Source organism: Dermacentor variabilis, chromosome 10, assembly GCF_050947875.1.
Source record: "Dermacentor variabilis isolate Ectoservices chromosome 10, ASM5094787v1, whole genome shotgun sequence".
Taxonomy (NCBI): Eukaryota; Metazoa; Arthropoda; class Arachnida; order Ixodida; family Ixodidae; genus Dermacentor; species Dermacentor variabilis.
Window position 1 is genome coordinate 58,828,252 of NC_134577.1, and position 17,122 is coordinate 58,845,373.

Sequence of the window (17,122 nt, forward strand, 5' to 3'; positions counted from 1 at the left end):
TTTTCATATTTGTAAATCACCATGGCCTTTCCTTGTTTCCATCATTTGCACCCAATTTATCATCTCTGCATCTCTCACTTTCTTTCTGACAGATCCTGGTTGTCTATTTCACTTTCAAATTCCCTGTACTAGGTTGCCAACTTCCTTTACCTGCTCCTTCATTCCGCGTCCTCTCATCCCGTGTCTGCGTGCTGCCATGAGTGAAGAGTGGTAAGCTTGTTATTCACCCATTCCATGACTGCTTTGGCTCTACCTATTCTCCGTCTCCTCTCTCTACCTCATCTCTACTTTTCTGTCTCCTCTCTGGATTGTTGCGCAAGTACAAAGGTAACTGATGCAGCTTCTCTAATACATTTGTGGGAGGCTCACGTTATTACAGCCTTTATAGGACATTGTGGCTACAGCCGGGAAGCTCCAAAGACTACGGCAGGTATTGCGGCGACGCCTAGGCATCTCTCGTTGGAAAGACCTTAAGACCCTGAACAAGGTATGCTTTTTGATGTCACCGTCCCTTATCCTGCACTCCTGGTATGATTATAAACGTTCCTCACCACCCCCCAACGTGACGGATGTGAAGGCAGCAGCAACAGAGGAAAAGTGGAAAGAAGGGGACAACAAAAGCTTCGCTTTACAAAGAAAGCGACGATGTGTTCATGGATACACAAACAGTTTATGAATGAAAAAACAATCTTACAGCTGACCATGCAGAAGCCATCAATATTTTGTTTATGATGGCAGGGATGCTAGTTCAGGACTGTGTTTCAGTTATCCCACCGCGTTTTTCACCCACTGCGATGAAAAGGATCACCTGGGGCTTCTTTTCTGATCGCTCCTGAGCTACTATAGCCACCAAACCAGAAGATGACACGCTAAAGAGACTGCTTCATCGTTGACTCTTTCAAGCAGAATGAACTTTTGCTTCATGTAGCTTGAACCATCCTCGTTTTTCTGTTTGTGCTTCCCACCAATTTCAACACAGTCGCTGACATTCACAATGCCCTTATTAGGCTCATAACTGAGGATGACGGAGGCCACAGTGAACTTGGCATCCCCCAAATGGCAAACGACTCTTCAGCGTCTAAAACGCCAGCATAGTGCATGCACATTTTCCATGACTCTGAGTGACGAAATCCAGTCTTTAATGACCTGGCAAATGGAACTGTTTCACGAATGTGCACCTCTACTGTGATTTACTTATGTAACAACACCACCTTAGAGCCCTCAAACTCTTGCTTATGCCTAGGCGTACACAGCCCCTGCTTTCGAATTTAGTCCTATCACATTAATAAATAGCAACGCCAACTGAACATAAGCACATCAGCAGTGACTTCTATTCTGGACCTGCCTTGCTCACTACCTCGTAGCAAACTTGAATATGCTACAGCAATGTGGGACCCTAGCACTGACAGCCTAATCCAGCCTCTAGAACCTCTGTGACATAATGCCGATTGACCCATTTTCTGAACACTACAACTGCCACACAAGCATTAAGCACCATAAAGGCATCACTTGGTCTTTCCTCTCTTGCTTCATGTCATATTTCTGCCTGCACCCATTTCACAAAATATACTATATGCCGCATTCCTTCTCTACACTTTCTTACATACTGACTATAATTGACAGATGAGCTGTACTCCTGAAAGCGTTGCAGAAAATAGTGTGTGGCTCTTCGTTTCCACAATCACTCTCTCTCTCCTCATGAAAAACGTTGAGGTTCTGCAATGCCTAACCAAAGCCTGCAGTGAATCTCTTATTGCCAGAAGATAACTCAACTGGAACCACCTTCGTAGATCCATACTTACCATCACCACCTACCAATTCTTTTTTTCTACTCTATACTATTGTATACAAAGGATTTTTGTACCTAACATTATTACAGAATTAAATGAAACCACTTTTCTTCACAATACGTACGGCCCAAAAAATACTACTAAAATTAAGTCAATTGATGAGGGTTACTGAGCAGGGCCCATGCATTAAGGTGAAGACCAATCTTGAGTATTGCTTCTGTAAATAACATTACTGTGGTTGTGTGAGTGAGGTTGCTAGGTCATGTAAAGGGGTATAATTACACTGGAGTTACTTAGCGCAGTCACTGAACTGGGACTGCCAAGTCTGTGTCTTTATTTTCAGCACTGTACGCGTGTGCGTTTTTCAGTTTCTTTTTATTTTTCCTTCCTTTGTTTTTTCTTTGCTTTTCAGATGATGAGCAAAGATATTTCAGGTTGCGCTCAGCAGTCGCGGCCAACCTCTGCTTAATTATCTATGTAACGAACAGCATCGCACATCTTATGGTCAAACATAAAAGGTGCTAAAAGCACAGGTAACACTTGCTGACTAAGCAGAGAACAGCTAACCGAAAACAAAATTTTTGCAGCCTGTGTAATAGACAAGCCAATTTGGTTTCAACTAGCAGACACTTACGCGATGCGTCAGAGCTTCAGGATTCGCGGATGGGACGCGACACTCTCCCACACCACTTACAGATTGTGAAAAGTGTTGAAACTTCTCTAAAGTGCCTCAACTATCCCATTTTATTTTTTTCCTCTCTCACTTTTAATTTTCCTCGTTTATTACAACAACCGCATCATTCACATTAAGTGGCGTACATAGATGTAGCTCAAACACAAACGAGAGAGAAGAATGCCAAACCGCACTTCATTCGCACGACACATGCATGTACTGTTCTTCCACCCACACACATGTTGCAGAAGATAGCGATAACCATTGAATGCATAATAAGTACACCCACACACGAGGCGACAAAATGCAGCCAACTTTGTTCCCTCATCGGCAAGCAGATGACACCAGCCTTTCCTCAACGCTTTCCACCGCAGGAGGCCAATCGTGGGGGGGGCTCCTGACCCGCTTTGTCCAGATTGAATGCCGAGGCTCGGGAAGCTTTTGGGCATTTCTGGAAAAGTGTGCGAATGGTATAAATTATTGGTCACGACCAAGGTGAGGCAGATCACTAATTCACTGCAATAAGTGAGGAAGTGTTCTGAAACGAACGTAACTACCATAACGCAATCACTATGCCTAGCCACATGGAGAATGACATACCGGCCATTGGCATCAACCGGGGCACCCCGTATTCCTGCGCAGGTATCTTAAAGCACAGCTGCGCCGAAATCATTGCCAACGACCAAGGCTACCACACAATGCTGAGCTACATAGCCTTGACTTCTACAGGCCTCGACTTCTACAGCAAGATCACCCGCGCCCGGTTCGAGGAGCTCTGCATGGGCCTGTTCTGAAGCATACTCGAACCGGTGAAGCGCGCACTCAGCGACGCCATGATGGACAAGTCGCAGATCCAGGACGTCGTGTTGGTGGGCAGCTCTAGGCAGATCCCCAAGGTGCGAAAGCTGCTTTGGGACTTCTTCAGCGGCAAGTAACCGTCCACAGTCATCAACCCCGACGACGCCATTGCATATGGAGCAGCAGCGCAGGCGTCCATCCTAAGTAGCGACTCGAGCGAGGCCATCCACGACACGCGCCTGGTCGACGTGGCTCCGACGTCCCCGGGAATGGAGACAGCGAGCGGAGTCATGACGTGCATCGTGGAACAGAACATGTGCATCCTTTGCAAGACATCTAAGTTCCTTACCACTTACTCGGAGAACCAGCCCGCAGTCACCATCCAAGTCTTCAAAGGCGAACGTGTCCTCACCAAGGACAACCCCCTAGCTGCTTTGAACATTCAACCTGAACAGCATCCTGCAGGCACCTCGTCGCGTCCCCCGAGATCGAGGTGACCTCTAACATGGAAACCAACAGAATCCTATAGGTCTAGGCTCCACAGGAGAGCATCTGCATCACTGACAACAACGGTCACCTTTCCAAGGAGGACATTGGGCGCATGCTCGCCAAAGCTGAGAAGTTCAAGCAGGAGGACGAGGCGCAGCGCGAAAGGGTGGCTGCTAGGAACTCTCTGGTGTCCTATGCCTATGGAGTCAAGCAGGCAGCCAAGAGGAGACAAGCTATCTGCCGCAGACAAAGACACTGCGATCTCCAAGTGTCATGAGACTATCTCTTGAATCGGTGACAACAGCCTCATTGAGAAGCACGAGCAGGAAAGGCATCCGTCTTTGAGCATACTCATATTCGCGCTAGCTCGCTGTTCAAGCTTACCCTCCTTGCGCCGCTGCTTCTGCCCAGAGTCCATCGTATGTTCCATTAGGCGCATCTCAAGAAACTGTCATGAAGTACGTCTGCCCGATCGAATGTCTGACTTTCCCGCGCAGCGGGCGATAGCGCGCGCACTACGCAATAGGTCGGATACGATACTGTTAAAATTCATTGTGAAGGACTGAAATAAATAATAAACGATACAAAAGCAGCAGCGGTCGAATTTTAAGGAACGAAGTCCGTAACACGCCTTCGCCGGTCTTACACCTATACAAACGAAACTGCGCAAATCGCCGCGCGTTTGGTTTCGGAATCTCTAGAGGCTTGATTTGGCTTTACGCGACGTAAAAGTGGTACTAATGCGACATTTCCCATTATACGTTTCTTTTTTCGTTACAAAGAAGGTCTTAGACCTCTAAACTCTACAGAAATAGTGAGAAGCCGCAGGACATCCGAAATAACACGCTTTCTAGGGCCAGTTTCGGTTTCGTTTCCCAGGAGGATACAGCGTAATATACTCTAGCACAAAATTTCACCCTTTGCCGGCCGTACCTTGCCACACAACAATAATTTTCATTTGTATTGCCCGCTTTTATTTTTTTCTTTTTTTTAGCGCTGTGAGCCCGGTACTTCGAAGTCACGCATGGCATGCACGTTTTCAGCCCGAGAGCATTCTCGACAGGAAAGTAGCTAGCGCAGCATTTGCAAGAAAGGACACGCAAGCAAGACGGACGACGATTATCGTTTTGTGGCAAATATACGCCCCAGAGGGTGTACGTTTGTTTAAGAGTGATAAAGTCGTTACGGTCGTCACACAGTATGTGGCCAATGTGGTCGCGTGGGAGCAGTACAGTACCAACATTACGATAGGTCCGCCTCTGTCGGTCGCCTCGTTTGCAGCTGCTCGTTGTGAGAGCCGATGTGGCAGCATAACGGACAACCGAGAGAATCGGAGCAAGTGTCGAAACATCGCAATCATAGCGTACTAGATTAGTACACTATAATCGCAATGGCAAGCTCTCACGTGACCACATACTGCGTCATGATGTCAAAACCAGTAGAAACTAAAGTAGGAGTGGCAAAAGCTATTAGAGTAAATTAACTGGGGCGCTGTTCGGCCTGGCAGTGCTTTATCTGGGGTTTAAAGACACTGGTCCACTATTTAAAGGAAAAAATAAGACATGAATACCATGCCATGGAGTATACCATGACAGTCAAAAGCACGACCTTTACATTTATTCAATTCAGTCATGTTTCTCTGCACCTAGGGCCTCAATTCCCAAGATTGCCGCGGTGCAAGATTGCACCCCCGGGTTAGTTTGAACGGGGTGCAAGGCAAGGTGCCGCTACTGTGCAGTGCACCCTTGAACCTTGCAGTGAACGCGTGAGCAACCCGGCACACCATAAGTGGCACCACCTGCACCTTTTCGGCTGTGGTGCCCAACACCTTTTCTGAATCGGACAAACCTCTTGAGATTCTTCTTCTTGCCCACATGGACCCGTTTCCAGATGTCCATCGCAGGGATGGAATAAGGACAGTGTTTTCTACACCGTTTCCCAACATATGTACCAAAAGGCAGTGTAAAAAAAGTGTGGTCGTCACATCACCAGTCCTTTTGGTCACTTGCAGTACGGCAAAAAGGAAGGCCAGATGCTCTGTGGCATGGCCTTCAAGATGGGTTTTCAGTTTGGAGTGGCATCTCAACATGGCAGATACCAACCCACACACACAGTAGTTGTTGCTGCCTAATCACGTTGCTTTAAAGCATGTAGAAAGGTGTAACAGCTCAATAAAAAGCTATATATATATACATATATATATATATATATATATATCTCTTAGAACCAAATCTTATTGGTCAATACACCGTAATTCATGCGTATGCAAAGTCCTTTTGTATAAACAAGTAGAAACAAACTGACAACAGAGGTACTTTGCACTGCAATGCGTAAATCTTGCATTCGCTAATAGCAAAATACTTTACTAACTACCGTAGCGCAAGCACATGCTTGTTCGGTAAATGTCGATAATTAGTAATGGATTTGTCAGCTCATCGAACTAATACTTACGCAGAGCACAAGCATTCCTATTATGCATTCATGTGTAAACCGAAGCTTCTCTAACAAGCGTTATCATGGTGCCATCCTAAACAAACATAAACGTATGTTCAGTGACTGCGGTAGTGAGCCTGTGGACTTTCGGTTACCTTGTGATCAGTCATGGCCAGGTGACCAGCTTTTGAAATGCGAAGAGTTTTCTACAAGTATGGTACTCTCTATATATATAAGCTTGCATACCGACAAACCATCTGTTTCTCATTTCTAACACAAGTTACTGCTTGCAATGTAAGAGTATGTATAGCACAGCTGATTGTGAGTCTGCATCAAGATTCAATATATGACACAATACTAAGAGGCCCACTCTCTTCAAATCTGGGACGTTAAAACATCATTAGCATTACCAGCTGACTAAATAGAATGAGACAAATCTACAGAAAAATCTACTGTTAAAGTACGGTCTAACCTTCCTATAGCAAAGTCACATTTGACATGAAAATATTGTTATATACAATATTCATTATAAACATACATTCTTTCTACACTATCAGTGAGAAAGGTTTCGATTTACATGTTTTGTTACATCAGATATTGATGTAGGTACAATCGGCACCTTGTAATCAGCACACTTAATAAATTAAGGAATCAAATTTCAGTTTTCACACAAGAAAAATGTTGCCTGTATAGCTCAAGTGTATAGCCCTCTTTTCATCTCCACAAGCACGCTGAAAGCTGCACAGCAGAGAAGGCAAAAGGGCAAAGCCCCACCCAAAAGTTGAGTGTGGCAGCGGCAGACTGTGCTATGCCGCATGCTATTTCTATTTCATAGGTCACGTGCAGAAGACACAGCTACACATAATTTTCATGTGCAGACCCACAGGCCAAAGATGAAATCAATTTTATGTCATTTTGAGATAGCAGAGAAATATATAATTTATTTAACTCAAAATTATCAATTATGTATTACTGAAGATGTTCTCGCAGTCACAAAATCAGTCAATAGCGTTGGTAGGTCCAACTGCTTCAGATGACGCTGCATGATGGCATATGCAAAAGTGACAGCAAGCGATGTTTCGCTGTTTTTGGCCAGAGATTGTAAATAACATGCTGCATGCAGTGCAATTTATTCACATATTCACAGGAATCTCTTCTACAGATCGGCAACATTTTTGAACTAAGTTCAAAACTTATTTAAGCGCCCCTTTAAGCATGCAGTGCAGTCCTTTAGTGATAAATCATTAAGTGAACTCGAGTAGATGGCGTAAAAATCCATGGCATCACAGAAAGCAGCTGCAAGAATTTCAGGGCGGCATAGCTGCTTTTGTTTTCTCTTTCTTTCTTATTTATAGTGCATCTATTGGCAAGAGTACCCATTTTGCTGTTGCATTTGCAGTGTAATTTGCTAATACAGTTGAACATAGTATCCACCTTAGCATCTTTGTAACTTTTCCCTTCCTTTTCTTTGCGTGTTTGTACTTTTAAATCTTGCTGCACCACGTACACTCATCGGCGTGTGTTTTCCGCAGACCTAAAGCTGCCTCTTGTGCTCTCTCTCTAAGTGGTCATTCAAACATTAATACTTTGATATTTGTCACATTATGTCCACTCGATTCGGCCGCACTTTGTGAACTGGTGCCTGCCAGTTCAGTGCCAGTTCTTGCATGTGCAGAACCAGCATGGCACGACCTTTATGAGCTCTACACTAGCTGTCTCTCCGACTGCTGTGGGAGAGATAGATAGACAGGGCACAGCCATGCAAGTGACCTTTCTTTCTCTGCTAGATTGTTTTCCCGTATTTCTTTCACCTCTTAGCCTTTCCCCAGTGCTGGGTAGTGCCGAGCTACAAGATTCTCTATTGGTTAACCTCTCTCATCTCATTTATCTCTCTTAATTTGTTAGCACTTGCACATTCCACTAGGTCAAACCATAGAAATAGATCAATTGTATTGAGTTAGTTGATATAGCATTCAACTTTCTTAACCAGCGTGAACTAAACAATCAAAAGATGATGCACACAAAGAACGACAACATGACTGCAGATATGTAAGCTGGAGAATGTTCAAATTAATTAATGGCACATATATAGGTTATCCCCATAACTTGAGCCAAGAATATAAAAATGAAAGGCACGTCGGAAGAGAGTTGAACTGAATGCATACTATTCGCAACAGCCTATAGTAACTCAGACATTGTTTTTTGCCGGTAATTCACTAATTAATTAAGTTTAGTCACCCAACTGTTTAATTATTGGCTTAGGACCTCAAGTATGATACGCAGATTTGTAGAGCACCTTCAGAAACCACCGATCGAGTTGTTTCCTTTACGATATGTCTCATGCAGTCCTTTTTTACGGGTTGCAAAGAAAGCCCGCAAAATATGAACAAAGCCATGCGGCGGAGCGCTTGCGCAGTGGTATAGTGCTGCTCTCAACCATGCGTTAGGTGAACAAGGTCCGCTCTGTCGGACGACGGCGAAAATGCATGCTTGCTGGCCGAGCACTGCCGATGAGATAAAGAACGCCCTGCCACTTCTTCATTGCCAGTCACGATGCAGCCGACCTTGTTCACCGAACGCACACTTGAGAGCAGCACGATATCACTGCGCAAGCGCTCCATCACGTGGCTTTCTTCATATTTCGCGGGCTTTCTTTGAACCCGGAAAAAAGGACTACGTGAGACACATCGTACAGGAAACAACTCGATCGGTGGCTTCTGAAGGTGCTCTACAAATCTGCGTATCATAATTGGGGTCCTCAGCCAATAATTAAAAAGTCTGGTAATTAAACTTATTTAATTAGTGAGTAATGGAGAAACAAAAAAAATTGTCCGAGTTACGAATAGTATGCGTTCGGTTCAGTTCACTTCCGACGCACCTTTCATTTTTTTTAAATTTCTGGGCCAAGTTATGTGGGACACCCTGTATACCCACTCTGGGACATTCGCCAGGAATCAGGTAGCCTAAAATAATAAATGAGGATATATAAAGTGCAAAACAAGTTAAACACAAACCATGAAAACGAAGGAATAAATAACACAAATAAGTTATAGCAACATAGAATCAAACTGATTTTAGCGAAATAAATGCTGCGTTTTTCGTCTGCCTTGTCCACGACGTAAAAAAAAAAAAAATCCTTTTACACCGTGGTCTTATCTTTCTATCTCATTTCGCCCTGTCGTAACGAAATAACTGCATCAAACCACACGCCCCCAATTCACGCGTCTCAATCAAGCCACCGTGCTTTCCCCTTCCACGCACGGGCGTACGCAACGCCGATCGATGGCTATTTTATTTTTATTATGTTATTTTTTCGGTTGGGGGATTATTTTCCGTTGAACTGTAATTGCATTTCCCCGTCGACGCTGAACTTCGGCCGGGCAAAGTCCCGCGACGAGACCACAGCAGACGAATTCACTTCATACATCGGCTTACTTTTCTCACAGTTGGCATCGAAGATTCGCTCGCGAGCTTTCTGATTCTTCTAAAGTGGGTGAAAAAAATCAACCTCACAGCAGGGAAAAAATAAAAATGAAGAAATAAAATCAGTTTCGTTTTGTGTGCGCGAAAACCCGTTCACTCTCCACCGCGAGCAGACGATGCGAGAGCCTTCTCGATGCTTCCAATCGCAACGGACCAATCGCGGAGCGGCTCTCCTGACGTCACCGTCCCACTTTGTCCTCATTGGTTACCGCCGCTCGCGAAGCATCTGGGCGTTTCTAGAAAAGCGCGCGAACGGTATAAATCGCGCGTCGCGTCCCCAGTGCAGCAGATTACTCATTCACTGCAACGAGTGAGCAAGTGTTCTGAACGGAACGCAACTACCACAACACAATCGTCATGCCTATCGGCAGAAAGTCTGACGTGCCGGCCATCGGCATCGACCTCGGCACAACGTATTCCTGCGTGGGTGTCTTCCAGCACGGCCGCGTCGAAATCATCGCCAACGACCAGGGCAACCGCACGACGCCGAGCTACGTAGCCTTCACGGATACGGAACGGCTGATCGGCGATGCTGCCAAGGCGCAGGCGGCCATGAACCCGGAGAACACGGTGTTCGACGCCAAGAGGCTCATCGGGCGCCGCTACGACGACCCCAAGATACAGGAAGACATACGCCACTGGCCCTTCAAGGTGGAGAACGACTGTGGCAAGCCCAAGATCAGCGTCGAGTTCAAGAGCGAGCGCAAACGCTTCAACCCGGAGGAGATCAGCGCCATGGTTCTGACCAAGATGAAGGAGACGGCGGAGGCATACCTGGGAAAGCAAGTGAGCGACGCCGTCATCACGGTGCCTGCTTATTTCAACGATTCGCAAAGGCAGGCCACCAAGGACGCCGGTGCCATAGCCGGGCTCAACGTGCTGCGCATCATCAACGAACCGACCGCAGCCGCTCTCGCGTACGGACTCGACAAGAACCTGCGCGGCGAGAAGAATGTCCTCATCTTCGACCTGGGAGGCGGAACTTTCGACGTCTCCGTGCTGACCATCGACGAGGGCTCCTTGTTCGAGGTCCGATCCACTGCGGGAGACACGCACCTGGGAGGCGAGGACTTCGACAACCGGATGGTCGAACACTTCGTGCAAGAGTTCCAGCGCAAACACCGCAAGAACCTCAGGGCAAATCCGAGAGCGGTGCGGAGACTGCGCACCGCCTGCGAGCGTGCCAAGAGGACTCTGTCCAGCTCTACCGAGGCGAGCATCGAGATTGACGCGCTTTTCGAAGGCATCGACTTCTACAGCAAGATCACCCGCGCCCGGTTCGAGGAGCTCTGCATGGATCTGTTCCGAAGCACGCTCGAACCGGTGGAGCGCGCACTCAGCGACGCCAAGATGGACAAGTCGCAAATCCAGGACGTCGTGTTGGTGGGCGGCTCTACGCGGATTCCCAAGGTGCAGAAGCTGCTTCGGGACTTCTTCAATGGCAAGGAACTGTCCATGGGCATCAACCCCGATGAGGCTGTCGCATACGGAGCAGCGGTGCAGGCGGCCGTCCTGAGCGGCGACTCGAGTGAGGCCATCAGGGACGTGCTGCTGGTCGACGTGGCTCCGCTGTCCTTGGGCATTGAGACGGCGGGGGGAGTGATGACGCGCATCGTGGAACGGAACACGCGCATCCCTTGCAAGACATCCAAGACCTTTACCACTTACTCGGACAACCAGCCGGCAGTCACCATCCAGGTCTTCGAAGGTGAGCGTGCCCTCACGAAGGACAACCACCTGCTGGGAACGTTCAATTTGAACGGCATCCCACCAGCACCTCGTGGCGTTCCCCAGATCGAGGTGACCTTCGACATGGACGCCAACGGAATCCTGCAGGTCTCAGCTCGGGACATGAGCACAGGCAAGCAGGAGAGCATCCGCATCACCAACGACAAAGGCCGTCTCTCCAAGGAGGACATTGAGCGCATGCTCGCCGAAGCCGAGAAGTTCAAGCAAGAGGACGAGGCACAGCGTGAGAGGGTGGCTGCTAGGAACTCTCTGGAGTCTTATGCCTATGGAGTCAAGCAGGCAGCTGAAGAAGCAGGAGACAAGCTGTCTGCTACAGACAAGGACTCTGTGCTTTCCAAGTGTCGCGAGACCATCTCTTGGATCGATGCCAACAGCCTGGCTGAGAAGGATGAGTATGAACACCGGCTCAAGGAATTGCAGCAGGCTTGCATGCCAATTATGAGCAAACTCCATCAAGCACAGGGACCAAAGCACAGCTCTACATCGCAACACTCCGGACCCACGATAGAAGAAGTGGACTAAACCACTGAAATGTAAAATAGTCACTCATTTGTCATAGCAGTGTTAATCATATCTTCATAGTCATTTCATTTATTCCTTGTACATAACGATTGTTTAGTGAAACACCACAATAAAGGTACAGTTTATATTTGAGACATTGTATTGTACTTTTTTTAATCATGCTGCAAAGGGTGTAATCCCACCTCACCACCTTTAATAAGCAATGGACACGAGATTTAATATTTGTGAAGAACAACGACCACAGTGATCTTAAATTGTGAGGTAAGTATCATCAACTTAAGATGTAGCAATGCTTGGCAGCTACGTTACAGCAGTGAAACATGCTTGAGTGCAACTGGCATACAAATATACAAGGGCCACATATCCAAGCTCCATTTATAGGTCACCACAGGTGCACGCATATGGCAGGACGTAAAGCTTATAAGTTTGAATCGAAGAAAACATTAGTTGGAGCTAATGCAAGAAATATTAGTGAAGAAGGATTCATTATTTAGGCAGTCACAAACAAATATAAATAAATATATAACAGCTTGATCGCTTCGGAGGAGGAATGAAGGAAAGGGAGGGAGGTCAAGTGCATCCATAAGTACTTTAGGTGCAGCACAGAATTTTTCGCAAAGAAAAACAACTTAATTCAGCTTCTATGCACTTTATGAACAACTTTAGCAGGCGCTGCACTTTTCTTTCAATTAATCCAAAATGGATGTGGCTGGCCACAGCCACTCATTTCATATGCAAATGTCATTTAAGACGAGTTCTCAGTGTTCATCACACTTGCAGCAGACGTAAGGGAAGGACCATGCAAGTCACCCGAATAGCATGAATCAAGTCGACATTTTTGCCATTTATGTATAGAAAGTCAGGTACACTTCACACTTGGATTAAAATTACCGCAGGACTCCAAGGTTCATAAGTTGCTGATGCATGTGGTTTAGACGAGACTTAGTTAACGCTTTGTCATGTGGTACTTTTTCAATTCATCGAACAAAGGAAGATCATGTTTAACAGTCACTTTAGAAGGAAAATCAAGAACCCCCTTTTATATTACCGTGCCCTGCAGAGTAGGGTGAATGTTCAGAATGTAAATAACATTTATTACATTGCACTGAGCTTCCAGATCTCTTAGATGGCACTGGGCATGTGGGTAAAAACACAGAAGAGTGAACAGTGGGATGTGGGTAGCGAAAACACCTGATAAGAGCTCTTCCAGCAGGATGACAAAACTAGACAATGAGCCTAATAAATGTTGTGCAAACGGGATGACCCCAACAAAATGTGTCATGGGCAGAGTGCTGGCATTTAAAACCTACTGAGCTACCGGGAATGTATAACTTTCAAAAGTTCCGTAATATCGACTGAATCTGATATGCATAGTCAGTTCATCACACGATCACCAGCTGACACGGTTGACATGCTGAGAGAGTGTTTTCACAAACAAAAACACAGCTGTGCAGCGACGAGGGGGTGCTGAAAAGTTCCTGGCTTTGCCACCTCGCATTTAGAACTCAAACATAAACATTGTACCATATAAAAGCTTGGCATCAAGTTAAGCAATGGTGGAAATGCGAGGTGTGCGATTTTCATAGCTATCTTAATTTCAGATAGAACCTGGACTTTTATAGGCACAAGCGTCACGTCTGTGGATTTATGGGGCATCATGAAATTTTTTCGTCTCCAGAGAAAGTCTACAAATGACATTCACACTGAGACGTCACTGACATTCCAGGAGAACATTCCTTCCAAAAGCACAGTAAAAACCTGGGTTTCTCATTTCACGACAGGGCATTTTACCATTGAAGATGAACTCCGCAGTGGGTGCCTCACAACTTCAACAGATCCGGCAACAAGCGATGCTGTCCATAAGCCAATTCTTGAGGACAGGCAAATAACCACCAGTAAGATAGAACAGTCACTGGACATCTCCTAGGAGTATGTTGGATTTATTATTACCAATATCCCCCACATGCACAGGCTTTCAGCGAAGTGGGTGCCAAATCTTTGAACAGAAAGAGGAACGAGTTAATTAAGGCATCCAGAGCTGTTTTGGCCCATTTTGATGATACATAGGATTTTCTCTTACCGATATCAAACCTGGCTGCACATATATGAACCAGAAACCAAGGAATAGTCAAAGGAATGCTGTCCCAGTGGGTCCCCACGACCGAAAAAGTTCCACACCCAGAAATCGGCCAGAAACGTCATGGCGTCCATTTTCTGGGACAAATACAGTGTCCTTTAGGCGGACTACCTGCCTCAGAGCTGATATATAACTGGAGAGTACTATGCCATATCCTCCTAGGAGCACTTGGAGGAGGCAGTAAACACGAAACAACAGGAAATGTTGACCAAAGGGATTCTTTTGTAGCCGGACAATGCACTTTTGCACACGCCCAAAGTTGTGGCTGCCAAATTGAAGACCCTGAATTTCGAAATGGTCCGTCATACCCCCTATTCACCCGGCCTGGCGCCTTCTGACTACCAATGATCTGTTTCCTAACTTAAAGAAACACCTGAAGGGTCGCCATTTGGCAACATTGTTGATATCAAACATGCTGCTGATTGCTGGTTTGACGACCTATCACAAGATTTTTTTCTTAGATGAAATAGAAAACCTGAAGCAACGATGTAACAAGAGCACCTGTCTGACGAAGGAATATATGTTGAATAAAGGTGCATGTCACTTCGAAACTTTGACTCTATTCTATCTGCGCAAAGCCAGGAACTTTTCAGCACCCCGTCGTAATTAAGACAGCTTATTATAATGTACATAAAAGCACGTTACATTTCATATTTGCTTAAGGAAGCTTCTGGCATGCTGACGTACACAGACGAACTTTCGTATATAGACAACCACTGCTTCATGATGCTTTTTGATGGCGACACTATATACAGCTCCACCAAGGAGCGACAATCGCGGTGAAGCAGAAGGTATACCCACGGAGTGTTAATTCTGTTCATGCGCTACTGAATCCAAACGTATACACCTGCACTTCACTTCGCCTGACTGTTAATTCGGTTTAAATTAGCACTGCGCACAGACTTATATCATGCAAATAAACAAGTATACGGATTACCTCAAAAAGGGATGGTGACCCACGGCACACGTACATCACTGCCTTCCATGTCTGGAGTCTCGCTGCGGTTTTTGCACGAGCATTTGCTAGCAGCCGCGCATACGGATTCTTCGGTTGGTCGCTCCTTACAACTGCATGGTGCTCGGCGCCTGCCTGAGCATACTCATATTCGCGCTAGCCCGCTGTTCAAGCATACCTTCCTTGCGCCGCTGCTTTTGCCCAGGATCATCGTATGTTCCACGAGGCGCATCTGCAGAAACTATCATGATGTCTGCCCGAATGTCTGGCTTTCCCGCGCACCGAGCGAAAGCGTGCGATACTGTGAAAATTCATGGTGAGGGACTGAAAAAAAATCAACGAAACAAAAGCAGTAAGGAGCGAAGTCCGTAACACACCTTCGCCTATCTTATGCTAGCGCTTAAACAGACGGACCTACGCGTACAAACTGAACCGCGCTAAACGCCGCGCAGTTGGTTTCGGAATCCCCAGAGGCTTGATTTGGCTTTACGCGACGTAGTTCAACATTTCAGATTATTCGTTTTTTTTTTTTTCTACAAGAAATGATCTGCACCTTTAAACTCTACAAAAGTGTGAGAACTCTCAGGGCATCGTAAATAAACTACTATAATAGGCTTTCTGCGGCGAGTTTTGATTTCGTTTGCCAGGAGGACAAAGATACTGTGTAGCGACGTCATTGCACGGCCAATGTGGTCTCGTGGGTGCAGGACATTGCAGCTGTATAACGTTCTGTCTGGCTCTCTCGGTCGCCTCGTGTTCAGCTGGTAGTTGTGAGAGCCGATGTAGCAGTATAACGTACGACCGAGCGAAATCTTAAGCTCTACCTTTAGGACTGGAACGCTGCAGCATTCAAAGATCCCTGACTGCTTCTCACGCTTCCCCACAACTGCAGCTTATGTAACCTTAATGTTTACCGAGAAACACAGGCGGCGAACGCTAGGCATTACGGCAAACTTACTTGAATTAACGCGGCCTCTCGCGTGGGCCGATTTTTACTGTTCCGGTCTCTCTCTCCTTTTTACTTCCGGTCTCTATCTCCATCTTTTTCTCCCCATACCCCTTCCTAGTGCAGTGCTGTTGAGGTGTCCTCCTGAGAGAGACAGTTACGGCACAGCACTCATCTCTTCCACTTCACTTTAAAAATCACTTCACACACACGAACCGGAGCGAGCGTTGACATTGAATGAACAACCAACTGGCGGCGAAATGTCGCAATGGCAGAAATTTACACCCTCTGGGGCTTATTTTGTACCGCAGCAATAATCGTCATGTGTCTTGTCCACGTTTCCTTTCTTTAACGCTGCGAGCCCGGTACTTACAATTCACGAAGGGTTTGCGCTTTACCAGCGTGACACAGCATTCTCGACAGGAAAGTAGCGAGCGCAGAGTTTTCAAGAAAGGAAACGCAAGCAAAGTAGATGACGATTGTCGTTGTGGGGCAAATAGACACTCCAAAGGTTCCAACCGTTTTAAGAGTGTTCCAGTGAGTGGGTGCAGCCTGGCACACCATGACTGGCACCATCTGCACCTTTTCGTTTGTGGCGCCGTGCGCCTTCTCTTAACGGAACAAACCTCTTGAGATTGTTTTTCTGGCCAACATGAACCCAGTGCCATATATGTCTGTCACTGGGATGGAATAAGGAGAGTGTTTTCTACAACCTGTTCCACAACACATGTACCAAAAGGTAGCGTAAAGATATTGTGGTCAGCACATCACCAGTCCTTTTGGCCGCTTGCACAATGGCAAAAAGCAAGGCCAGACATTGTCTGGCATGGCCTAGATTGGTTTTCATTTTAAAGAGGTGTCTCAACATGGCAGATACAAATCGAGTAATCATTGCTCCCTAATGACATTGTTGTAAAGCATGTAGAAAGGTGTAACAGCTACAAAATAAGCTATATATATATATATGGAGATTAACACCAAATCTTATTGGTAAATACACTACCATTCATGTGGATGCAAAGTCCTGTTTTGTGAGATGGGGGTCTTTTTTATTAGAGAGAAAGAGATAAATTTATTTACAATATTATACTAATATTTGCATTAATAAGCAGTAACAACAAGCTGACAAGAGAAGTACTTTGCACTG

At 46.0% G+C, this 17,122-nt stretch overlaps 2 protein-coding genes and 1 pseudogene across 2 annotated transcripts in view; 2 read left to right on the forward strand and 1 right to left on the reverse strand.

Annotated features, from left to right (window-relative positions):
* The window catches only part of LOC142560586 (lysosomal protective protein-like), a 260,452-nt gene extending 244,777 nt beyond the window's left edge, over positions 1–15,675 (reverse strand). Inside the window, exon 1 of the mRNA XM_075672793.1 lies at positions 15,208–15,675. Coding sequence (XP_075528908.1) covers positions 15,208–15,261 — 54 coding nt within the window. The 5' untranslated portion in view covers positions 15,262–15,675. The remainder of the gene's footprint in view (positions 1–15,207) is intronic.
* On the forward strand, positions 3,036–4,027 carry LOC142559818 (heat shock 70 kDa protein-like; annotated as a pseudogene).
* LOC142560585 (heat shock protein 68-like) lies at positions 9,849–12,069 on the forward strand. The gene has a single exon (XM_075672792.1). It carries the CDS (start codon positions 10,024–10,026, stop codon positions 11,935–11,937), a length of 1,914 nt encoding a protein of 637 aa, XP_075528907.1. The 5' UTR covers positions 9,849–10,023; the 3' UTR covers positions 11,938–12,069.
* Positions 15,676–17,122: the final 1,447 nt, after the last annotated feature.

Excerpts from the sequence above, each read along its gene's own strand:
- LOC142560585 (XM_075672792.1), top strand. The coding sequence starts at position 10,024 with ATGCCTATCGGCAGAAAGTCTGACGTGCCGGCCATCGGCATCGACCTC.